The 25,551-nt window shown below is 22.2% G+C and overlaps 8 protein-coding genes across 15 annotated transcripts in view; 4 read left to right on the forward strand and 4 right to left on the reverse strand.

Annotated features, from left to right (window-relative positions):
• Positions 1-365: 365 nt before the first annotated feature.
• On the reverse strand, positions 366-3,046 carry LOC102680769 (isocitrate dehydrogenase [NADP] cytoplasmic). Its single transcript, XM_006619424.2, has 2 exons — positions 2,096-3,046; positions 366-1,813 (listed from the first exon to the last, which is right to left on the reverse strand). Exons 1-2 carry the CDS (start codon positions 2,285-2,287, stop codon positions 599-601), a joined length of 1,407 nt encoding a protein of 468 aa, XP_006619487.1. The 5' UTR covers positions 2,288-3,046; the 3' UTR covers positions 366-598.
• Positions 3,047-3,419: 373 nt separating this feature from the next.
• Positions 3,420-10,894, forward strand: LOC102681037 (cullin-3). Of its 3 annotated transcripts, none has more exons than XM_006619426.2 (14): positions 3,420-4,622; positions 5,775-6,158; positions 6,235-6,438; positions 6,557-6,736; positions 6,846-7,220; positions 7,420-7,590; positions 7,645-7,752; positions 7,832-8,009; positions 8,105-8,364; positions 8,458-8,627; positions 8,752-8,890; positions 8,978-9,105; positions 9,277-9,335; positions 10,505-10,894. In XM_006619426.2, the coding sequence occupies exons 1-13, from the start codon at positions 4,563-4,565 to the stop codon at positions 9,299-9,301; spliced, it is 2,382 nt and encodes a 793-aa protein (XP_006619489.1). In that variant the 5' UTR covers positions 3,420-4,562; the 3' UTR covers positions 9,302-9,335; positions 10,505-10,894. The 3 variants fall into 3 exon arrangements, with proteins under 3 accessions (XP_006619489.1, XP_006619490.1, XP_006619491.1); XM_006619427.2 differs by having other exon boundaries at positions 10,519-10,893; XM_006619428.2 differs by lacking the exon at positions 10,505-10,894 and having other exon boundaries at positions 9,277-10,349.
• On the reverse strand, positions 10,743-13,317 carry LOC102680911 (ubiquitin-conjugating enzyme E2 L3). Its single transcript, XM_006619425.2, has 4 exons — positions 13,020-13,317; positions 12,619-12,714; positions 12,163-12,349; positions 10,743-12,089 (listed from the first exon to the last, which is right to left on the reverse strand). Exons 1-4 carry the CDS (start codon positions 13,044-13,046, stop codon positions 11,923-11,925), a joined length of 477 nt encoding a protein of 158 aa, XP_006619488.1. The 5' UTR covers positions 13,047-13,317; the 3' UTR covers positions 10,743-11,922.
• LOC102676928 (conserved oligomeric Golgi complex subunit 2) lies at positions 13,177-18,282 on the forward strand. 2 transcript variants are annotated; one of them, XM_031512359.1, is made up of 13 exons: positions 13,177-13,293; positions 14,454-14,548; positions 14,628-14,855; positions 14,925-15,191; positions 15,299-15,600; positions 15,670-15,787; positions 15,863-16,188; positions 16,247-16,313; positions 16,547-16,727; positions 16,799-17,078; positions 17,163-17,343; positions 17,414-17,499; positions 17,747-18,282. In XM_031512359.1, exons 2-12 carry the CDS (start codon positions 14,477-14,479, stop codon positions 17,495-17,497), a joined length of 2,106 nt encoding a protein of 701 aa, XP_031368219.1. In that variant the 5' UTR covers positions 13,177-13,293; positions 14,454-14,476; the 3' UTR covers positions 17,498-17,499; positions 17,747-18,282. The 2 variants fall into 2 exon arrangements, with proteins under 2 accessions (XP_031368219.1, XP_006619541.1); XM_006619478.2 differs by lacking the exon at positions 13,177-13,293 and adding an exon at positions 13,829-14,100.
• Positions 17,674-20,814, reverse strand: LOC102676695 (transmembrane protein 183B). 2 transcript variants are annotated; one of them, XM_006619476.2, is made up of 9 exons: positions 20,673-20,814; positions 20,477-20,569; positions 20,277-20,357; positions 20,026-20,130; positions 19,860-19,925; positions 19,646-19,784; positions 19,368-19,569; positions 18,164-18,328; positions 17,674-18,068 (listed from the first exon to the last, which is right to left on the reverse strand). In XM_006619476.2, exons 2-9 carry the CDS (start codon positions 20,544-20,546, stop codon positions 17,796-17,798), a joined length of 1,101 nt encoding a protein of 366 aa, XP_006619539.1. In that variant the 5' UTR covers positions 20,547-20,569; positions 20,673-20,814; the 3' UTR covers positions 17,674-17,795. The 2 variants fall into 2 exon arrangements, with proteins under 2 accessions (XP_006619539.1, XP_031368220.1); XM_031512360.1 differs by lacking the exon at positions 20,673-20,814 and having other exon boundaries at positions 17,693-18,014; positions 20,477-20,563.
• LOC102676107 (putative tRNA pseudouridine synthase Pus10) lies at positions 20,467-22,979 on the forward strand. 4 transcript variants are annotated; one of them, XM_006619472.2, is made up of 7 exons: positions 20,467-20,584; positions 21,027-21,113; positions 21,186-21,290; positions 21,369-21,676; positions 21,750-21,961; positions 22,063-22,188; positions 22,265-22,979. In XM_006619472.2, the coding sequence occupies exons 3-7, from the start codon at positions 21,237-21,239 to the stop codon at positions 22,885-22,887; spliced, it is 1,323 nt and encodes a 440-aa protein (XP_006619535.1). In that variant the 5' UTR covers positions 20,467-20,584; positions 21,027-21,113; positions 21,186-21,236; the 3' UTR covers positions 22,888-22,979. The 4 variants fall into 4 exon arrangements, with proteins under 4 accessions (XP_006619535.1, XP_006619534.1, XP_006619538.1 ...); XM_006619471.2 differs by lacking the exon at positions 20,467-20,584 and adding an exon at positions 20,632-20,764 and having other exon boundaries at positions 21,044-21,113; XM_006619475.2 differs by lacking the exon at positions 20,467-20,584 and adding an exon at positions 20,742-20,760 and having other exon boundaries at positions 21,044-21,113.
• Positions 22,727-24,446, reverse strand: LOC102675962 (aurora kinase B). Its single transcript, XM_006619469.2, has 6 exons — positions 24,261-24,446; positions 23,962-24,153; positions 23,724-23,858; positions 23,491-23,649; positions 23,162-23,393; positions 22,727-23,099 (listed from the first exon to the last, which is right to left on the reverse strand). Exons 1-6 carry the CDS (start codon positions 24,371-24,373, stop codon positions 23,013-23,015), a joined length of 918 nt encoding a protein of 305 aa, XP_006619532.1. The 5' UTR covers positions 24,374-24,446; the 3' UTR covers positions 22,727-23,012.
• Positions 24,447-24,856: 410 nt separating this feature from the next.
• LOC102675834 (calcineurin subunit B type 2) overlaps positions 24,857-25,551 on the forward strand; it is a 1,712-nt gene continuing 1,017 nt past the window's right edge. The window contains exons 1-2 of the mRNA XM_006619468.2: positions 24,857-24,990; positions 25,219-25,258. Coding sequence (XP_006619531.1) covers positions 24,988-24,990; positions 25,219-25,258 — 43 coding nt within the window. The 5' untranslated portion in view covers positions 24,857-24,987. The remainder of the gene's footprint in view (positions 24,991-25,218; positions 25,259-25,551) is intronic.

Here is a 25,551-nt window from a genome sequence, read left to right on the forward strand (position 1 = left end):
TAATATTATTCTTTTTTAATTCTTACAAATAATATACTTTGAATGAAATCAATTTACAGATATATGAAATAAAAATTACTAAATAAAAAGATCAAATGACAAATTCATGTGAATAAAATTTTCAGTTAACTTTATAAGAAATTTAAATATATTAAATTATTATCAATTTATTATATTATTTAAGATTAATGAAATATTTAAGAAAAAATATATAATTTAAATATTTAAATAATATTTAATAATTACAATATATATAACTTAGTATTAATAATAATATAATAATATTTAATATTAATGTTTGAAAAAGAATTATCATGTTTTTTTTCGTGAAAGGAAAGTAAAAAGAATAAAAATTAATTTTTTATAATTTTTAAAGATATTAAAAAAATATATATGTACATATAATATCAAAACAGAATTTGATGAATATATTTTTACAAAAATTATAATTACAATATATTAATCTCAACTTTATTTATATTATTACATTTTATTTTTGTAATCTAAATGCATATTCTTTTCCCATAACCATTAATAATAATTTTTTTTAAGGATATAATTAATATTTTGATAACATTTTATTAGAAAGATATTCTAGTCAGTTTACTTTTATTTGTTTTCGCAAATTTTCTGCTAACTTATCTATAAATTCAAACGTTTCTAAATAATCAGACCTAGTAACATTACTCATGCCTTTGATACAAATTGCAAGATCTTTTGTCATGAAACCTGATTCAATAGTATTAATACAAACTGCTTCCAATGTTTCTGAAAAATGTTTAAGATCTTTGTTATTATCCAATTTTGCACGATGAAGTAAACCTCTTGTCCATGCAAATATAGAGGCAATGGGATTTGTTGAAGTTTCCTTTCCTTGTTGATATTGTCGATAATGTCTTGTAACTGTACCATGAGCAGCTTCAGCTTCCACAGTACGTCCATCTGGACAAATTAAAACTGAAGTCATCAGACCTAGGGATCCATAGCCTTGTGCTACACAATCAGATTGAACATCACCATCATAATTTTTGCAAGACCATACAAAACCACCGTCTGATTTCATTGCATATGCTACCATATCATCTATTAAACGATGCTCGTACCAAATATTCTTGGCTTCAAATTGTGCTTTATATTCTTTGTCATATATTTCTTGAAAAATATCTTTAAATTTACCATCATATTCTTTAAGAATTGTATTCTTTGTAGAAAGATACAAAGGATAATTTCTTGATAAAGCATATTGAAAAGAACTATGAGCAAAAGCACGAATACTCTCATCTGTATTATATTGAGCTTGAGCAATGCCGGGTCCTTTGAAATTATGAACTGTATGTTGAATTTTTTGTTCATTATCTCCAGTCCATATAATTTCAAGTTTTCCTGGACCAGGTATTATAAAGTCTACAGCTTTATATTGATCTGCATGAGCATGTCTGCCAATGATAATTGGTTGAATCCAATTGTTTAATAATTTTGGTATATTTTTACAGATAATAGGTTCACGAAAAACTGTACCACCTAAAATATTTCTAATAGTACCATTCGGACTTTTCCACATTTTTTTTAATTTAAATTCTTTCATTCTTTTTTCATCTGGAGTAATAGTAGCACATTTGATTCCTACATTATATTTTTTAATAGCCTCAGCACATTCTATAGTCACATTATCATTAGTAGCATCTCGATTTTCAATACTCAAATCATAAGTATGTAATTTAATATCTAAAAATGGTAAAATAAGTTTCTCTTTAATGGAATCCCAAATGATTCTTGTCATTTCATCACCTAAGATATCAACAACAGATCCAACCTAAAATAAATAGTAATAATATATAGAATGCATTATATATAAAAAAATTAATACAAAATCAAATCATAATATATAAATATTATTTTATATTTATTTTTATTTATAAAAAAAAAAGAAAGTTATTTTCAAAATAATTAAGTTAAAGTTAAAAAATTTGTTAAAAAAATAATACAAAAAAATTTTAATTAATTGAAATATATATATATATATATACACACACACAATATATATTATATATATATATATACAGACGTCAATAATGCAGTTTTATTAATTACTTACCTGTATTTTAGTCATTGTTATAGAAGAAATGTTACTAAATGTTTTAACGAATAAAAATGTTGAATTATTGAATGATTGATGAATTTTTGGCAATAATATTTGTGAGGAAACAATATTGTTACTACAAGATTTGATACAAGCCCTTCTTATAAAATGCACGTTCGCTTTATTAAGATGGTGGCAAAAAAACATGGCAATCTTGTCCAAATTATCTTAATATATTTTCTATTGTTGTATTTCGATCGTATTTACTATTATATTTATTATTCTTATCTATACTTTATATAACTTACAAGAAGTTTCCGTAATAGATTTTTTTTATCGATGAAAATAAATTTCTTTATCAAAAAATATTTGTATTTTTATGTCTTAAATATATATATACTTTCGATTCTTTATATGATCTTATATGATCTTAACTTTAAACAATCCGCGAACATTACTTTCACTAAATAGTATTTTATATAATAAAATAACAAATAGATAAATATAACAAATATATAAGGTTTATAATAAATCTTTAAATGATGAAATATGATATTAATAACTATTAATGATATATTATATTAATGATATTTCTTATCTATCATATTTCTATATAATCTTTGAAATTTGTACTACTATAGATAAGTTATGTTTATGTACGGAAATTTAAATGCAGGTACTTCTCTTAAACATATTTATATATAAATTACACAGTTTTTTTAAAAATAATTCGAATAACCTTCAAAATTTAAGACAAACTGTCATTTTTTTTTGTTTTTCTAAAAAATTAATAAACAAGTTAAGCATTTCGACATTGATATCAATTCCATTGTATGATATTTAAATTTTTCTATTACTATTTTCAACTAAAACTAAAAAAAATGGACATTAACTGAATATCATTAAATAATGATTTCCATTATCCTTCAGATTACTATTTACATTTTATAAATACATTCATAAAACAAATATAAGGTTAGTACAAATAAAACATATATGTCATATAATAATGTACATGTGATACAAAAACATTTACATTATATTTTATTTTAGTTTAATTTAATTAAAATATTATTATATTTTATTTTAATTTAATTTAATTTAATTTAAAATTATTATTTAACCAATTATTATTATTTAACCAATTTTTAAATAATATATTAAATAACTGTCTACTTCAAAAAAGATAAAAAAATATCATCTTTCAAAAATTAATATATATTAATTTTATTTAATAATATTTCACAATATTAATTACTATTTTTTTTTAATTTTTTTATAAAATTTTCTTAAAAATTAAATAATTCCGGATTTTTAAATTACGACAAAGAAGTATAAATAGATCTATGAATACAGGGACAAACGTTCATACAAAATTATTCATGTGAAGCGTTCTTTAAAAAAAGAATATATTAAATTGGTTCGAAGGATTATTGTTATAACTTACTAATATTAAGTAAGTTAATAATTTAGATTTATATTAATAATATGTAGATATTAAAAGTAATATGATTGATTTTACTTAAGAAATAAAATTCATGAATATGATAAAAATACTAGTCTGAAGTAAGCTACTTCTAATTGCGAGTAATTTTCATAGTTATTAAACAAATTGAATTAAAAATATTATTTTTATGATATTTAATTAATAAATTTGTTAAATTCGAAATTAAAGTGATATAAATGAATAATATATATAATAAAAAAAATAGCTTCTTTTCATGGCGCTGTAAAATAATGAAATTTGTACTGAGCGAATCTATACTGACAACAGTGTTCGTGATTCATGTGCATGGAACATATCGTTGTGAATGATATATTGTGTACTCAATATCGGATCATAGGATGAAAACTCGAGTTTTCACAATCTAAATTCACTATGCCTCGAAAGACGCTGAGAACGTACCGACAATTACGTTAATGTGCTCAAAAATCATCAAAATTTGTGTGTATTATTGAAATTTGACAGATTCATCGCTTCGTGACAGGAGTGTGTGATTTTTCCTTTTTTTTTTTTTCGTTTGTTTCACCTTAGTTCAACCTCCTTATCTATTTTCCTCTCATATTCATCTTTCCCTTTATATTTCAACCCTTGAGTATCTTATCTCCCATTTTCATCTACCGGATAAAAAGAGAATACTTTTTACCCTTTCTTTCCTCTCCATTTCCCTTTCCTGTCTATCTTTTTCTAAGTTTTTCATTTTTTTCCCCCTCTTCACCGATACATCTTATATTTTTCTTTCTTTTACTAAATGTTCATGATAACAACAATTTTTGACTCTCCTACATAACGTGAACGTGGATGAGTGATCATATTTTCACGCAATAGCCGATCGTCGGCTATTCTACCTTGTACGCGAATGAATGCTCCCTACGTTTAACTGGTGTCAATGTACACACGGTGTAACGTTATTATAGCATTGGCCAGAGAGCTAAAAGAATCTTCGTTCTAAAAGAATCTCCGTTCAACTAGAAATTCGACATGATGAAGAGCAGTGCTATGCTTAAGAAAGAAAGCAAAATGCGCATACGTGCTTTTCCGGTGAGTATGGCTTCGTTTGTTTTTTCTTTCTAGCCTTCATTCGTTTTTATCTCTTAAAATTTAATTGTTCTTATATTTTGTTTTTTTTCTTTTTTTATTTTTATTTAATATCTATAAATAAACTAATAAATATATGCTATTCAAATTTATGCGTATATATACATTTATATATAATCAGTTCTTTTTAATTACATGTCAAATTATAAAAAAATAGAATAATTTATAAAAATAGTTTTCATCACCTGATTTTTTACAAAAACTCTTCTTTTTGTACTTTATAGGATAACAACGCATAGTATCATAATTTAGATGTTATTTATGATCAATATACTGTGTCTTTGAACTTTAAAGAATCATGTTTATAATGTTGTATATATTGTCACAAAGATGAATGTATCAGCAGTTGCTATAGTGGCATATAAAATAAAAGCAATGAAATATAAATATTTCAATATTATCATGTTTATCAATGAATTTCAGTTTATTCTGTCAATAAAGTTTGGAACTGTGATTATTGTCCACTAAATTGTGATTGTAAAAATTATATCTCCTGTGCTAAATAATATGACATTAAAAATTGATCAAATAACATTTTAATATTATATTTAAAATACTAATGAAATATTCTTTGTGATCATATCTTATAATTATAATTGACTAGTAAAATATTCTTTGTATTTGTTATTATTATTACATAATTTACTTTTATCTAATAAAGCAATAAAGCATAAAATTTGTATTTGTACAATGACAAAATAATATTGATAAATTAAGCATTGTTATTTATTTAATATTCATAATATTTCTTTTATGTAATAAAGGCAATGTTAAAATAATTAATGTAAGAAAAAAAAGGTTAAAATATGAAGCTAAGAATACTTGAACATTCAAAATATTCTAATATAATATATAATTATATTCTTTTTAGATATTATTCTATATCAATTATATTTTATTAATATTAAAAACTATATTATATATAATTCAATTCCATTGATTTTTTTAATAAAATTTATTATTTGTAATAATATTCTCACCTGTTTTTGATTTTTTATTAAATTAATTTTAATTCTCAAACATTATTTACATTAATTTTTAATAATCAATATAAATTTAATAAATCAAATATTTAATTTATTAATTTTCTTTTAGACAACTATGGATGAAAAGTATGTAGAAAGTATTTGGGCACTATTAAAAAATGCTATTCAAGAAATTCAGAAGAAAAATAATTCAGGGCTTAGTTTTGAAGAGCTTTATCGGAATGCTTATACTATGGTTCTTCACAAGTATGGTGAACGTTTATATACAGGTTTAAAAGAAGTTGTAACACATCATTTAGAAAATAAAGTTAGAGAAGATGTATTAAGATCTCTTCACAACAATTTTCTTCAAACATTAAATCAAGCTTGGAATGATCATCAGACATCTATGGTAATGATAAGAGATATTTTAATGTACATGGATAGAGTTTATGTACAACAACATGATGTGGACAATGTGTATAATTTAGGACTTATCATATTTAGAGATCAGGTAAATGATTGTCACTTATTTCAAAAGCTAGAATAATTAATAAAGATTTTATAATAAATAATTATCTTATTTTTAGGTGGTCAGATATGGATGTGTTAGAGATCATTTAAGAGAAACTTTACTAGGCATGGTAGCAAGAGAAAGAAGAGGAGAAGTTGTAGATCGCATTGCAATAAAAAATGCCTGCCAAATGTTAATGTTACTTGGCATTAACAGTCGTCAAGTTTATGAAGAAGATTTTGAAAGGCCTTTTTTACAACAAAGTGCTGAATTTTATAGAGTAAGAAAACTTTTTTTAAATTTTATAATATTATTATTTAATTTGATTTATAATATATATAATTATTTAATTTTATATCATATAATATTATTTTTTAATATTTCTTTTTTTGATTTAGATGGAATCTCAAAAATTTTTGGCTGAAAATAGTGCATCAGTATATATAAAAAAAGTTGAAGCTAGAATTTGTGAAGAATCAGAAAGAGCAAAACATTATTTAGATGAATCTACTGAACCACGAATAGTAGAAGTTGTAGAAGAAGAACTAATTAAAATTCATATGAAAACTATTGTTGAGGTATAAATATAATATTATCCCATTAACATAATATTTAATATTATTGTGACAATTTAAAAAACGATAAATATAAATAACAAATTAGAACAATTTATCTTTTTATTTGAAGATGGAAAATAGTGGTGTAGTACATATGCTCAAAAACCAAAAAACTGAAGATCTTGGCTGCATGTATAAATTATTTTCGAGAGTTTCGGATGGTTTACGTACTGTGTGTGATTGTGTTTCTCAATTTCTTAAAGAGCAAGGCCGTGCTATGGTTCAAGAGGAACATGAATCAACGACAAATGCAGTTCTTTTTATTCAGAACTTGCTAGATTTAAAAGATCGTTTTGATCATTTTCTTCATTATTCGTTTAATAATGATAAGAATTATAAACAAATGATTGCATCTGACTTTGAATATTTTCTCAATTTAAATACAAAAAGTCCAGAATATCTTTCACTTTTCATTGATGATAAGCTGAAAAAAGGTGTTAAAGGGGTTAGTTTAACTGTTTATTTTTATAAATAAATTTTTATGGTAGATAATATCATAAAACTTTAATAAATATCTTACATCTATCTACAAAGGATTGCTGTATTTAAATAAAATATATAAGTTTTATCTTTTATTTCAATTCCTAATCTAAATAGTACAATTGTATATAATAATCAATGTTTATGTTAATATATATTTTTAGATGACAGAACAGGAAATCGAAGGTATCTTGGATAAAACTATGGTTTTATTTAGATTTCTTCAAGAAAAAGATGTATTTGAACGATATTATAAACAGCACTTAGCTAAACGTCTTCTTTTGAATAAATCTGTGTCTGATGATAGCGAGAAAAACATGATATCTAAACTTAAGGTAATTTTTTTTTTAATTTATTAATATAGATTATTTAATAATTAATTATTTTAGACTGAATGTGGATGTCAATTCACATCAAAATTGGAGGGAATGTTCAAAGATATAACAGTTAGTAATACTATTATGGATGAATTTAAAGATCATGTCCTTACATCCAATGTAAGCATTTATAAGTTAAAATATTTATAATTATTTCATAAATAATTAATTTTTATACTTTCAATTTTATATTTTATAGACAAACCTACATGGAGTGGATATAAGTGTAAGAGTTTTGACAACCGGTTTTTGGCCGACGCAATCCGCAACTCCAAAATGTAGCATGCCAGCTGCTCCACGAGATGCTTTTGATGCTTTCCGACGTTTTTATCTTGCTAAACATAGTGGTCGACAATTAACATTACAACCACAATTAGGTTAATTAATTAATATAATTATATAAATTAATTAATATCTTTTTATTTATGTCTTTAATTTTGATAATATAAATTTGATAATATAATCTTTTTAGGTTCTGCAGATTTAAATGCTGTATTTCATGGACCACGAAGAGAAGAAAGTAATTGCGGTGGCTTAGATACACCATCGTCTTCAAGTTCCATTGGCAATGGAAGTGGTAATCTGTATGGTACTGGAATATCTACTAATGGTAGTATTTTAAGTCAACGTAGCAACAGTTGTGGAAATACCAGAAAACACATCATTCAAGTATCAACTTATCAAATGTGTGTATTAATGCTTTTCAACAAAAGAGAAAAATTGACTTACGAGGTTAGTTTGAATATTTAATTTTATTTTCCGATTTTTATTGAAAAATATTGAAGTCTTCGTGATTATGTATACAATATATAAAACGTTGTGTAGGAAATTCAAGGTGAAACCGATATTCCAGAGAGAGACTTGGTTAGAGCATTACAATCTCTCGCAATGGGAAAAGCTACACAAAGAGTGTTATTAAAACATCCTCGTACAAAGGAAATAGAACCTTCACATTATTTTTGTGTTAACGACAGTTTTACCAGTAAATTACATAGGTATCTTATTTACAATAAATCAAAATCGATATAATAAGTTAACAAATTTGTAAATGAAAATATTATTAAATCAATTTATTTAATTATTTTATATTACTTATAAATTATTTATAATTTATTTTAGAGTAAAGATTCAAACAGTAGCTGCAAAAGGCGAATCAGAACCTGAAAGAAGAGAAACTCGCAACAAAGTAGATGAGGACAGAAAACATGAAATAGAAGCAGCTATTGTTCGCATTATGAAAGATAGAAAGCGTATGCCTGTATGTAGCATTTATGTAGCATTATTCTTATGATTTATTATTTTAATATTTTTTAATATATTTTTATTTTATATTATATTTTTTTAGCACAATATACTTGTAACTGAAGTAACAGAACAATTAAGAGGTCGATTTTTGCCGTCGCCTGTAATAATTAAAAAACGTATTGAAGGTTTAATTGAACGTGAATATTTGGCTCGTACGCCGGAAGATAGGTTTGTGTAATTATTATTATATAATTATTATTCATTTTATTTTTAGCAATTATTTTTAATATTAATATCTATAATATAATATCTATATATATCTATAATATAATATAATAATATTAATATATAATATTTTTAATATTAATATTATAATTTAATATAATAATTTAATTATAGGAAGGTATATACGTATGTTGCTTAATGCTCGAATTTAAATGTTGGATCTGTACAAACATGTAAGTAATCTATAATAGTATCTATTTCTTTAAATATCTTTTCATTATCTTATATTTTATCAACTTATATGTTACATCTTCAGTTTTTCATTAATTCATTGAAAATTGTTATCATCTCTAGTATTTTTTTATAAACGTAATTAAGATGATCACGAACGAGGCATTCCACATCATAAACACATTACATAATATAAAAAAGATAAATTATTAATTTAACATTCCATTTATATTAATTTATATTAATTATTTATATAAATCAATTTCTATTTTATGTTTTGGGTTTTGATAAATTTTTATATTATCTGTTTACTTTAAATATAGTTATTATATATAGTATTTACTACATGTTAATCTTAAAAATAATTATATTTATCTCAAAACCTAAAATTTAAAATAGAATTGCATAAAGAAAAAATGATTTTATAAATTTAAATTAATTGATGTCGATTGCCTCGAAATTAAAAAAATAGATAAATGTGTTTAATAATTGGCTAGTTTGGTGGAAAAGGTTGACATGAAGATAATTGAATGATCTAGAATATATATTTTCAAGTATCAAAGTAAGTTTTTTACAAAAATATATTCTGTAAAATTCTTGATATCCTCTTCCTTGAATTCATTTTATCATATTTCATATTTATATGATTGATATCATATTTTGTATTTATATGATTGATTTAATTAAATATATAAAAATACTTACTATAATAGAAAATTGTAATTTAAGTTCAACAGGATTCAGTTGAATATACGTTATATACAAACATTTATTAGTAATAAATGAAATTTGTTATCGTTAAAATTGATTCATTCGTTATGTGTGTTATGATTCAGCATTTTTTTATATTTGTAATCTATTTACATATGTATCTATGATCAAAAACAAATCTACACGGATATAGTGATAAATTATTAGTGTTATATACGAAGATTTTATTTACATTCGTGATTATCTATTATGTGTGTACATAAACATGTGAATGTATATCTAAGAATATATTTGCCTCATTTTAATATTTGATTACTTTATTTTAATCATTTTCCATATCCTAAAACTTTAGAATACAAGTAATGATTTTAGTAAGTTTTCTGCGAGCTCCACCTCTTCCACCTAGCTCATCAATTATTTTATTACAATTGAATTAATCCAATTTTTCGTTAAATCGCAGAATATTTATTATAGTATGCCAAAAGTGGAATCTCTACGAATTTGTAACAGATGCGGAAATAAAAAAAAGAGACAATGTCACAGATGGTGAAATAAAAAAAAGAGTGCGCGCAGTTTATATAAAAGACGAAGAACTTAATAAAGGAATGAGACAAAAATTATGATTAAAGACCGTATTATTATGAGCTCGTATGTTGACGAAATGAAATGAAAAACATGCGAAATGCATCATATTTTTATTTCCATTTATACCTTTATTTATTAATATAGAGTTTTAATATTTAAACAAAAGGTTTTACCCTTTCTTACGCAAACTAAATAAAAAATAAAACCCTGTAAAAGCAATCTTTAGTTTCGACACATTTTAAATATAAGAATATCGTATTAATTCTATCCAATCCTTTGTTATTCCATTTTTTAACATTTCCTATTAAATTAACCTCTTAACGTCTAAATTATAAAAATAAAATTTTACAGTATAAGTAAAATGACAATCAATTAATATTTAAAATTATAAAGCATATACTTGGAATAATAGACGTCAAGAAGTTAAATACAATTCTATTATACATTATAATATATAATATATTATAATTATATTTAAAATTGTAGTAAATGCTAATATCAATATTGCAGAGTTTACAGTTGAATTATTCTACAATATAATATATCACATAAAGTAACAAATTAATAAAATTATTAATTCAATTATTTGCTATTTAATGAAATAATGTTATTTCAAAAAAATAAAGATAGTAATTAAAGTAATTCAATTGTAATTTTGCAAATATAACATCAAATCATACAAATCAATTTTCTATATATTTTTAAAATAATTAAAAATATTTTTAAATGCATCAAATTATATTTTCAATATAGTATTAAGAAAAATATTTTCAATCAAAATTAATATAATCAATTTAGCAATTAGCTAAATTTTATATATACATTTACAATAATCATTTAATGATTTTGTATTTAATTGATGTGAACCAAAGTTTACCTATAACTTCACACAACACATTCATAATATATTTTCTAATATTAGAAATAAATGCATTATTCTATAATATTATACTTTTTCACAATAAATTGTAATTTTGCTTTAGCAAAAAAGAGCAATTTGCATATTTATGCTTTTTAAAATTATATGGATTGTCCATAAAATACAACTTCAAAATACAAATTGTATACAATATCATACAGTTTATTATACTTTTACTTTACTCTGAAAAATTTGTTAATTCACTTTATAAACATTACAATTTGCACATAATATCATTGTCGATAGTTAACCAATACTGTACACATGTATTTCAATCAACTTGTTTTTCATGTAACAGAGAAGTCTATATTTGTTTGAATTAAATTAGGTGACAGGTGGCAGGCATCATGGTGAGTAAAATTGATCACTCGTGGTTATTCATTAGAAGATGATTCCCGCCTTTTTTCTGCATGTTTTTTTGTGAATTCCTCTGCATTTTTTAAAAACTTTTTTCTATCTTTTAAAAATTCTTCTGCAAGATCTGCTCTTAATGGATGTTCTGGTTCAGGATCATTCACTAATGCTATCAAAGCTTGCACAACTATAAGTATAATAAATCAATTATATGTTACTTCTTTTCTTATATGGATAAACAAATTCAAATAAAGTTTTACCTTGATCTGTTTTTGTAGCTGGTTTCCAGTTTTCTGCACTTATAATTGGTAAACACACTTGGCCCTTTTCATCCACATTTGGATGATATATTTTTGTTTTAAAGTTTATTTTTGGAGGTTTAAAAGGATATTCTGCAGGAAAGTTTATTTCAATACGAAATGCTCCTTTATTATATGGAGGATTATCCTAAAACATTAAAAGAAGTAAAAGTGATAAACATTTCTGAAAGAGGAATAATAAAAAAAACATACTTTAAATGTAATTAAGACTTGTATGTCATTATGTTACCAGTTAAATTTTGAAAACGACATATACAATCATTCCAATCTTTCCAAAATCAAATTGTAGTACAGCATTGCGTATATCTAACTATAGTTGTCTTTACAAATAGGATTAGGTTAGGTTAGATTAGATTAAATTATATCTCTAAAATAAAAAGGAACATCAAAACATACCGGCAATATAAGACCTTGCCAAGTAAGAATATTCGATTCATCTACTTGAATATTTGTAAAATTTTTCATTGCTGAAGCTCTTAAATCACCAAGTTCCTGCAAAAATAAAATTGCTATCAATATTATTATTAAGAAAAATAATAATATATATTTTAAATAAATAATAAAATACTTGATTTCTTATCATAAAAAATTTTGAATATAATAAGAATAACTATTAACAAATAATAGTAAAAGTACTACTGTTCTATATCATCATGAAATATCATAATATTTAAAATAATATGAAAATTTATTCATATATGATGATCAAGGAATTTTAAATACGAATTTTTTATAATATTTTTTCATATAATAAATTCAATATATAATCATTCTTATTGACAGAAATTTTGATTTACCTTTTGCAATCTTCTCGTAGCTGCCATTTTGAAAATAAATTTCACTAAATGTAGTAAAACTTGTCAAGTTTCTTGACGATGGTTCACAGCTATTGTCTTTGAAAATACCCTAGTATTTTTTTTACTGAAATTTTTTCAGAACAAAACACTATAAATTCTTTTTTGTTAAATTTTGTTTTACTGCACTGTTTTCTCATTAATGCAAATGCAGATATTTATTGTTGATCACGAATATGAATTGCTGTTCCTCCATTCGTTTAGTCGTATTGTACGCGTGCGTATGATTTATACATAGTATCTATATACATACCTATATACAACTAAGTTAAGAATTAAAGATTAAAAATTATTTTAATGTTAATATATAAGTAAACTCTTGACAAAACTTTACTTCGAAATTCGAAAAATTAATTTTTTTAAAACTTTTTTCATAAAAATAAATTTTTTTGTATCTTCTTTTATAATACTTCTTTTCTCTAATATTCTTTTAATAATTAGAATTAAAAAATGTTAATTTTAAATTTAAAAATTCAATGATTCAAAAATTATTCATATGTAAAGTTAATGCTTTTTAAGCATTTGATATGTTACTAGGATGCCTTATTGGTTTCCAAAGTTCATGGATAATAATAATAAGTGGAATAATTATCTATATGTTGGCTGTGATAGGCATTAGATTATATATTTTCAAAATTACTAAGTTGGATTAATTATTTTTCCAGCTGTCTTAGCCGGCGATATTAGTAATAATTATTATTTTGATTTAAAAATTTTTTAAAATTATTTTTAAAAAATAAAGTTTTAAAATTGAATATAATTATACATATTGTAGAGCAATCAGAAAAACAAAATATATGAAAATTTGTATAAGCCAAATTTGATTTATCGCACTTAATTATTATCCATGCAAACAGTAACTTCTTTCACTGGACGAATTTGGATACCAATCAATATGATGTTCTAGTAATCTGTCAAATATACTTAACATTATTAATTTTACGTATGATTAAGTTTTAAATCAGTGGATTTATAAACTTAAAATTAACTTTTTTTAATATTGTTCGTCAAAAACTTTTAAAAGGTACAAAAAAAAGTAACAATTTTTAATGCTCCAAAATAAAGTTTAATCAAACTTTTGATAAGATTTTCATATTTTAAATATTTTAAATTCTTTAAGAATAATTATAATTCTAAAGAATAATTTTTAAATATTTGTAATTATTAATGACAAAAATATTTATTCTAACATAAATTATAATTCATGAGAAAGTTATCATAAGAATTCTTATCTTGTCTTATAAATATTTTTAAGTTATTTTAAATATCAATTTTTTTACAATATAGTATTATTTATTATTATTAAATATTTTAATAAATAATTATAAATTTAAGAATTTATATTTAATTTATATTTTAAAACATATTTTTTTATAGAAAAATATTAATAAAAAACCATCATGTCAAAGGAAAATATTAATTTACCAAAAGCTCCAAAAGATTTATGTTTTTCTGAAATTGATTTTATTCAGGTAAATTAACATTAAGATTATTTTAAATTGTAATATTTTATCATAATATTATCTTAAATCAACAATTTATATTTTATAGCAAAATTTTAATGTGGATGCTTTTCTTCAAGAACATAGAAAAAATACAAAATTAGAAACAATGCGAGATGATCTTGGAATATATTTAAAATTATTAAGATCTGCTATGATTGATTTAATCAATAAAGATTATATAGATTTTGTAAATTTATCAAGTAATATGATTGGTTTAGATAAAGCTATTAATGATTTACAAACACCTTTAGGTCAACTAAGAGAAGAAGTAATGGTAAATTAAAAAAAAAAAATATCTAATTTCTAATTTTTGTACAATATTATTAATAATAATTTTTTATAGCAAGTACAGCAGATTTTAGATGATGAAGTTGTGACAATTACTCATAACATAAATGAAAATAAGAAAGTTCGAGATTATAAGCAAAGTATATTCAGTTTACAATATATCTATAAATCTTTAAATAAACTTACATCTATTTTATGTTTAAATACATTCCTTGAAAATCCTGTTAAAGTAGACATTTTGGAACAAGCTGCAGCAGAATTTAATCAGTTGCAATTTCATATGTCTAGATGCAAATTAAATATTACTAACGAAAAACAGAAAGTATGTACATTTTTAAAAAATTTAAATAATATATTTAATTAATATAATGAAAATAAATTTTTTATTTTTTATTATGATATATAATGAATAAAAAATTTATATTACAGGAAAGTGAAAAACTAGAACAATCTTATATGACACATCTCAATGAATTTTTTTTAGCATGTATACAAGAACAAAATTCCGTCTTATTAATTCGTTGTTTAGGAATTTATGTCACACTTGATAAAATATGTGATGCAGAGAATTTAGTGAGAAAAGAGATTATTAGTCCATTGATATATAACATAATTAATATAGAAAATTTGCAAACTGATTTATTAGGTCTACAAAATATATATAGTAAGTTGTTGACCATCTTAAATGTAGAGCTTAAACAATTATTAGATATCACATTACATCCAAATAGGTATGTAATTTATAAAAGTCAAATTATGTATTTTATAGTATAGAAATATTTTTAGATTTTGTTTTGCAGACTTTCTGTAAAAGGTTTCAATTTTTTAGTAAATAGTTTTTGGATTGATGTAGAAGAAAAAATCGAACATTATATAAAATGCATCTTTGCTCCTGGAGATCCAATATTATTCCATTCAGTAAGTGAATAGAAAGAAAACTTTATTAATATGTATCATATACAGTATTTTATATATATATATATATAATTTCAGAGATATGTAGCTACTTTGGAATTTTTAGAAAAGTTAGACACTGAATGCGTTACATCTGAATGTTTAATTGCATTAAAAAATAATTCACAATATAAAAATTTTTTAAAAAAATGGAATTTACCAGTATATTTTCAAATTAGATTTCAAGAAATAGCTAATGGAATTGAGACAATTTTAATTGAACCAATATCACCAACATCTATAAAAGGAACATTGGAATCTCTTGCATTGCAAAATGAGTTTTCTCTTTATACAACTTATATTATATGGGAAAATCTACAAAAAATTTGGGATAATAATATATATCTGTATCAACTCTTCCATAAGTAAGTGAAATAAAATATTTATTTATAACAATAATAATTTGCAATATTTTGTCTCTAGATTTTGGAAATTCAGTCTTCAAATATGTGCTAGATATCAAACATGGATTCAAACAGTGCTTAAAGAGGTATACTTTATTTTTTAAGTGATAAAATATATATAAATGATATATGATATATGATGTCCTAAAAATTTTTTCATTTTCTTACAATAAAGTTATTCTATTGCGAAATTAACAGATAAATATCTTAATATTAATGAAAAATAGGCTATATGTTTCGAGATATTGTCTATCAAAGCTTATTGTGTAAATAATAGAAAAATTATGATCTACAATTTTAATTTTCTTTTTATGCAAAGGTATGGCCAATAGAAAATGAAATTAACAATTCAAACAAAATAGAACATTCTACAAAACTTAATTTCTTAATCTGTTTATATAAGGATGCAGAAAAATTTATAAATATACTTCCATCTCTTTTGGAAATATCTCGAATAAAACTTAAAGAAGAAACTCCAACAGTATTGAAATTGTTAAAAGGTTACAGCATAACATGTTAATCTTATTATCATTAAAAATTTTTTTATCGTTATATATGTATTCTTTCATAGATTCTCTTGATGAAACAATAAAAAATTTAAAAAAGATTTGGCCAGATATTACAAAAGAAATTGTAAATGAATTATTGAAACAATGTGTAGTACATTTGAAACAAGTTAGTGATATACCAAGATTATTTAGACGGACAAAAAGGGACATACCAACTAAATCATGTGCCTATATTAAAAATACTCTTGCATTTCTTATCAATTTTCATGCAGATTATAAAAAAATAATACCAGATGATGTTAATTATTGGTTACAATTAACTCTTTCCTCATTAACTGAACAGTAAGAAAAAAAAATTTAAACATTGTTAAATATTAATATTATTGTTTTGAAGTTTGTTAAACATTAATTTAAAAATATTTGTAGTTATCTAATTTCTGTAAAAGATGTGCTTACTTCAGTACAAAAAACTGAGGAAAGTTTAAGAAGATTGAAAAAAATACGCGATAAATCTACAGGTTCTTTTTCATCTGAAGTTCAAGGAATCAGCGATGATGAAAAAATACGAATTCAATTACAAATTGATGTACAAACTTATGTTAACATGGTAAAATTTATCATCATAATTCATTTATTAAATAAAATTTATTAAATTATACATTTAAATCATATTTTAGATTACAGAGATGCAGATTTCAACTTCAAATATACTTTATATGAAAGAATTATTATACGCTGTTGAAACAGCAATAAAAAGATAAATGTTACTTTCTTCTATTTATTTTATTTTTATATAAATTAATTTTGTTATTTGCAATGAAAATTTATTTATTTATATTTTTCTCTATTATTTATATATTATTCATTATATAATATTTTCTCTTTTAATAAGAAAATTATAATAATAAGTTTTCTTTTAATTTTTTAATGTGTTAAATTTTGAAAAACAAGTATCCAAATTATTTGCTTAATAGACATGTATTATTTACATAAACATATTTATATTACAGAAATTGTATTTATGATCTAATTATTTGATTATAAAATATTAAATTCTTTTTATAATAAACTCTGATCCCAAGAATCACTTTGTGGCAATTCAATGGAAATTATTGAATCTTGATGAGGATAAGTTGGATGCCACCAATCTAAAATTTGATAATTAACAACTTCATTCAAAATAACTTGGTTTGTTAAAGTATTAGGAATATCTGATGTTCCAAATCCAAGTTGTAATCGATGATCTTTAAAACCAGGCATTAAAGTCATTGATACTGACTGTAAAATCAAACCAATTACAGGTGGTAACATACTATATTTTAAACAAGTTACCTATAAATTTTACAATATTGTATAAATATAATTTTATCATAATGATATAATATCTATTATAAATAATTAATAATTATTTATAATAAAATAAGTACCCGAAGTATTTTACAACCTTCTTCTATATTCACAGCTACATCTTCCAACATTTCAATAAAATCTGTTTTTTTACCGTTCGTATTTTTTTTTTGTTTTAATAAATTATTTTTAGTTTTGGGCAATTCTTTTAATTTGAAATAGAAGTACCAACGCATTTTTCCTTCCTAAAACAAAGTATTGATAATTACTTTATAACCAATTAATTTTATTAAGCATTTTTTAAATGCATTTTCGAAAAAACAAAAATTAAAAATATACAATATGAAAGAGAAATATATAATTATAATTCTTTTAAATGACATGATTGATGATGAACTCAATGATATGAATTCGATTAGTCTTTGATGTTTGAATAAATTTTGATCTTCAATATTTCAATTAGTAATTTAGTAATTTTAATTATAATCATTATCTTAAAGTTTATAATTTTAAATATCAATAATATAATTTCTACAATCAGCTATAACTTTCTAATAAATTTAACTCTTTGCTCTCCAACGGTGACTCTCGGTCACTACTTGAGTTAATGCCGGTCTAGCGGTGACTCTTCGGCACTGAGATTGTTGCAATTTGAATGGCGACAATATTTATTTATATTTGATTTTTTTAGAATATTGCTTCATAAATAGATTCCTAAGCTCTTTACGTATAATCTTATTCTATGAGATGTAATTTTATTCTATGAGTAATTATCTTATGAGACTACCGAACGCATCGAACGCACGGATCTAAGTCTCAATTATTTTTGATTTTTAAATAACTTTGAATATCAATAATAATTTCAATGAACTTCTGTAAAATTAAAATGATTTTAATTATTATCCTATGATTTTTCTGCTATTTTAACTTCTAATTATATAATCATTCTCTTAATGAAATTATTTTGACCATATTATAATATATCAAATATCATTATATTATTTTAATAATTTCTACAATTCAAATGATAGAGAATGTTATCAATTAGATATTAACAACACAATATCAATGATTTTTAAATTTTTTAATTTTTTAATTTTTTAGTTTTTAAATTTCTTAAATCTTTGCAAGATTTCAAAGTTTTCAGATGATTTTAATATGATTTAAATGATGATTTCATATTATAGTTTTTGAATTAATTTGCTTTTTATAAAAATTTTCAAAATGATCCAATTATTAAAAAATATTATTATTAGTAGTATAATATTATATATTACTACATACTTTATGCCACATAAGACAGCATTGTCTTTTTATAAGTGAATGTGGTTCATCTTGTCTTAAATAGGATACATCATCAACTTTTCTTTTCAAAGCAAAATAAGTATAATGTAATGTTCTGATGACACAAGCTCGAAGTCCATGAGTACGAACCATACATTGTGGTTGTAGACGTTCTGGTAAACCAGGAACAAATTTATAGTAACTGTAATTATATTTTACTTGATATTATTATATTTAATATTTAATTAGAAATTATTCTTATATAAAGAAAAACTTACGATTTATACAAATGAAACCAAAATTTTCCAGTTGAAACTACATAATAAGAACTTCGACATATTTGAGCAAATTTTCCTATAGCCTCAGGACTAATATATTCAGATATAATAAACCATATATCTAATGGATAATCTATACCTAAATAAAATAAAAATATGAATTTTTGAATTCAAAAATATGAATTTTATTATTTGCTATTTCTTTGTATTTTACCTTCTTGTTCTTCTATACCTTTTTTAAAGTAATTTGATTTTTTATTTCTTTGATTTGTTAAAACTTCTAAAAAATGAGATTAATTTAAGCTTATTTGAAACTTAACAACAAAATATACTTATAATTATAATTATATTTATAATTTAATACTTCTAAATATATTTACCTTTAGTATTTTTCTTTGATTTATTTGAATCGTACAAATTATTTTGGTAATTTTCATTCATTTCATTTAAAAAACTTTCTTCATCTATTGTTATTTTTTGTCTCACTGTAAAAAATACTTTATTATAATTATTTATTAAACAGTATAAAAAAATGAATAAAAATGTTTTATTATATAAAACATTAGAACATAATAATATAATATAAAAACATTAGAACATAAGATTCATTAAAATGAATTGACAAAATAACCTTCAGAGGAGACATTTATTATTGCCTTTTTAAATCTTGTATGTATCCGTGATGAATTTGCAAAATCATTGATAGTTATATCTGTTATAAAAAAAATAAAATATTATTTCGTCAATAATATATTACATTTTTTTTACACACATTTGATGTGATGTTAGGTATTATTTTAAAATAATTAAAAAGGAATGTATATGATTAACCTCCAATTAAATTGTCATTGCCATTTTCCACATTTACTTTTTTGCTAGATTTTTTCCTTAGAATAGGCATGATGTTAAACGTTATGTTACTATCTACAAATTAATCAGGTACGAGTTGTAACAAAATAAAACTTAAAATTAATAACTATTTACATTAATAATAAAGAATATTGTAAACACCCATCATACTTCTTACAATTAGTAAAGTCGATAAAAAAGATGTACTCTATTCATTTTCATGCCATCATATCAACATCGTGTTGTTTTGACTGATATTTTATATTATAGATAATACGTTAGTTTCTTAATTACATTCGAATTATTAACAATAAAAAATGAAAAACAATAATTTAATTTATAAATTTGTATATATTTAATTACTTAAAAACACTGAATTGTTTTTTAACAAGTTAACATAAATACAATATTAAATAATTTAAAGTTCATTAACATAATTTTATTTTTTTAATATTGTTTTAATCTTAAAATACTATATAAAATGAATCTTTATACTGAAGAAGAAAAACGTATTTTTAATTTTTTATATCAGCAAAATTGTTGTTTAAGATGTTGTTTTCGTTTTATTGGATGGCGTACATTAAACTGTTTTGAAGATCCTATTAAATTTGCAAAACATGTAAGTATTTCAAAATATTTATAATTAAAAAGTTTTTTAAATTTTTATATAATATATAAAATTTTTCTACAGGTTAGATATATAGAAACGGAAGATATTTCTTTTAATGATGAAATACTTTGCATGGCCTGTTTGGGAATTCTCCAAAATAAAATACAAGAACAAATTATTAAAAAAGTATGTTGAAATATTTAATTTGAAATATTGATGTTGATGTTTTTACATAAATTTCAATAATTTTTCAATAATAAACAGATTCAAATTGAAATAGAAAAACAAAATTATGACAGTGGAACATTCACATGTGCATTAACAATACCAATATGCATCAGTCTTAGAGAACGCTTCTTACGTATTCAATGTGCTACTCAACTTAATCTTTCAGAAAATACTTTGTTAGATCTTAAAGTTAAACTGCAAAATGTAAAAGATGTTTGGAAATGGATAATGACTCCTAAAATAGAACAGGCTATTAAAAAACAAGTGGATTTAATAACACCTTCTCCATTTCTGATTGAAGTTATTTTAACATATAAATCTAATGAGAAAGAATGTGAAACATTGTAAGTTTTCAAAATTTTTTTATTTCTATTGATAGAAATTTATTTCAATTTCAATAAAATTTTTTTACTTTAGATTAAAAATATACAATGAATCAAGTAACATGGGAAATAAGTACAAAAGAAAATATGATGATAATAGATTCAGCAAAAAAAATATAGAAACTATTATGACAAAAATAACAGACAAAGAATTTTCTCAGCATTTTAAAGTATTATCATTTGAAACAAATAATAGTATTTTTATAGAAAATATTATGTGTTCACATTCAAGTATTTTTATTGGAGGTAATATTTACTGTTTATTATAATGTATATAATTACATATAGCTATAATTATAATATATATAAATTATTAAATATACCATATATTCATATTATAACTTCAGGACGATATAATAAGTTATCAAGAGAACTGAGTCAAACACCATGGTTTATAAATGGTGAAAAAAAGATGCAGACATCTGTTCAAGATATACTTTGTAATCCTATTGCTGATGTAATGAAAGCTCAATGTAAATCATATATTTAATAATTTTGATATCATAATTAATTATATACTAATAATTTCACTTATAATTTAATTTTTAGCTATTAAATTTTTATCATCTGGCAGAGAAGATGTGGATGTTAGAAATATATATTCAGGAAGACCATTTGCAGTTGAATTAATTAATCCTCGATTGACAAAAATAACAGAAAAATTATTGTCAGATTTAATTAATAAAATTAATCTATCTTCACAGCAAGTACAAATTGTCTCAAATTTAAAAGTTTTATCCAGATTTGATCTGAAAAAATTGAAAGAAGGAGAAAATGTTAAAACAAAATTTTATCGAGCACTTTGTATTTGTCGTAATGCATCTAAAAATGTGCTTTCTCTTGAAAAATTAAATAATTTGAAACATTTAAAAATAATTCAAAAAACACCAATGAGAGTATTACATCGACGACCCTTAAGCCCTAGAATACGTTTAATATATGAAATGAGAGCTCGTTGGGTAAAACATCAAGAATTAAAAAATTTGAACATAAGTTCCGAGGATGCTAATATTTTTTTTATATTAGATATTAAAACACAAGCTGGAACCTATGTAAAAGAATTTGTACACGGAGATTTTGGACGAACAAAACCAAGTTTGTGTGATATTCTTAATGTTGAAATTGATATAGTCGCATTGGATGTAACAGGAATTAATTTGAATTGGCCATAAGAATTATTTTAATTTGTAATATTTGAAATATTGCTATTACATATGCATAAATATAAAAAATTTTGTTTTAATATGATTTTATAATAAAAAAATATATACCTCTCATAATTTTTAAGATTTTTATATTAATATGCATCTTTGTATTTTAATATCCAGAAATGTTTTTTTACAGCAGCCATAGAAATTCTTTCTGAACTTTTTCGTTTAATTAACTGTAATATAAAAATAATTATTAACTTTTGAATAAAAAATAATAAAAATAAATAGAAATTACTTTTGATATTAAATCTTTAGCTCCTGGTGTAATTTGTTCTGGCCATTGTATATTTAATGTCTTTATTTTTGCATAAGTTTCTTGTTGTGAATCACTAAGAAAAGGTGGTCTACCAACAAGAAATTCATAACAAAGAATACCTAAACACCAATGATCAACATATATATCATATGTTTGTCCTGATACCATTTCTGGAGGTAAATAATCTAATGTTCCACATAATGTATTTCTTCTGCAATTATTTTTATTGTTAGAACTTTCTCTGATTCTGTTTTTGTATTATGTTTTGACAATGTACTATAATTATACTACTATATAAAGGTACTTACTTAGATGATGGTGCATGAACAGACCAGCCAAAATCTGCTAATTTTATATTACCTTCATAAGTAAGTAGTAAATTCTCTGGTTTTATATCTCTGTGAATCACATTATTTTTATGACAGTATTCTAAAGCATCTGCCACTTGATAAGTATACTTAGCAGATCTAAAAAATAATTTGTTGATTAAAAATAAATATATAAATTTTATTAAATTATAAATTATCTTCAAAATATATACAAATGTTCATTAAATCTTTCGTTGGGTTGTCGTTTTAATTCCTTATATAATTCTCCTCTAGCTGCAAATTCTAATACAAGATAAATACGTTTATGGTCATGAAAATATGTTAACATTTGAAGAATATGAGGATGTCTGAAAAATTTTATATAATATAAAATATATATTTATTATTAAAAAATATTTTGTAAATAAAGAAATTATAAAATATGAAATTATAAAATTATAAAATATTTACCTCAAATGCGTTTGAATTTCAATTTCACGCATCACTTGTTTCTCTACACGTCCTTTCATTAACTCTACTTTATATAAAGTCTTCAATGCAACCATATAATGTGTAGTTTTTTCTCTAGCCAAATAAACACGTCCAAATTTACCTCTACCTAAAGGTGCACCAATTTCAAAATCATCTAAATTCCATTGATATCTGTAAAATAATATTTTATTTTTACAACAACATTAAAATTGTGAAATATTTATTATACTATATCAAATATAATACTAACAATTGAAGAAAAATTTTTTCCTTTTTACCTTAATCCTCTAGCTTCAACATGTTCTTCCATTTTATACAAAGTATCAAGTACAATATCCTTATAATCAGATGGAACATTAGATGGAAGTTTAAATGCTTCCATATGGGTCATTATAAATTATATGTTTTTCAGAAATATCAGAAGATTTTTTAAAAACACTATTATTATTTATTATAAATTTATCTATTGTTGTTATTATATATTTATATGTTTCAAAATATTCTTTAAAATAATAATTATATAATATTTAATATTTGAATTAAATTTTTTATTAAAATAACACTCCACAATCAATCATTTATTCAAGTATTCATAATAAATTCTTCATTATCATTTAACTGACATTTTTGATTTAAATCTTTAAATATAACTGATAGATCAAAGTGACATCTACAGAATGAAAATTAGAAAAAAGTTCGATTTTAGCCATACAATATTTTGTAATTTAATTTCAGTGAAAAATTCTAATATTAAAAACTTATTTCAAAGATATATTGTAAATAAATAATCTAATTTAAAGTAAAAAATAATTTTAATAGAATTTAGAATTAATAATAATATAATGTTTATTTTATGTAGTTGTGTATTTCGTTAAAGTTTCCTTTCTATATTTCATATTTTCTACTGCCTATCGAAGTATATACTTACTTATTTGCTGATCAATTTTGACATTTTATAATAAATTTTTAACAGAAACGACATAAGAATACACATACATATATATAATGGTAAGAAAATAATTAAATTTTAAACATATTAAAATTCATATAAAAAATTAAGTAATATTTGATAGTATAAGTAATTAATTTCATATTTGTTTAAAAAAGATTATGTATCATAATTGCATTTTAAATTGTTTTAAAATATTTTATAAATTTATAGTTATTATATATTATAAATAAATGATATAAATAATTTTTTTAACAAAATATATATATATGTGCATTTTTTTTTAGGGTAATGAAAGCTCGTTGCCTATGGAACTATGTTCCAATTGTGAGTCAATATTAAACTATTCTTGGTATCTTAAAGCAATTTATTTTGTTTTAAATTTAAAAATAAATATTATATTTACATATATTTTTATGAAATAATTTTAAATTATATTTGATCAAAATATGGAATTAAATTAATAATTTTTTATTTTATTTGTTAATTTACTTGTTACTTTTGATCTATTTTTATCAACTAAACTGATATTTTTATCAACTATTTTAACTAACTAAACATAGTACCTATAAAGTATTAATCACCATATTAGTTATATATATATAATTATGTTAATTAAT

Source organism: Apis dorsata, unplaced genomic scaffold, assembly GCF_000469605.1.
Source record: "Apis dorsata unplaced genomic scaffold, Apis dorsata 1.3 scaffold_416, whole genome shotgun sequence".
In the NCBI taxonomy this organism is placed as follows: Eukaryota; Metazoa; Arthropoda; class Insecta; order Hymenoptera; family Apidae; genus Apis; species Apis dorsata.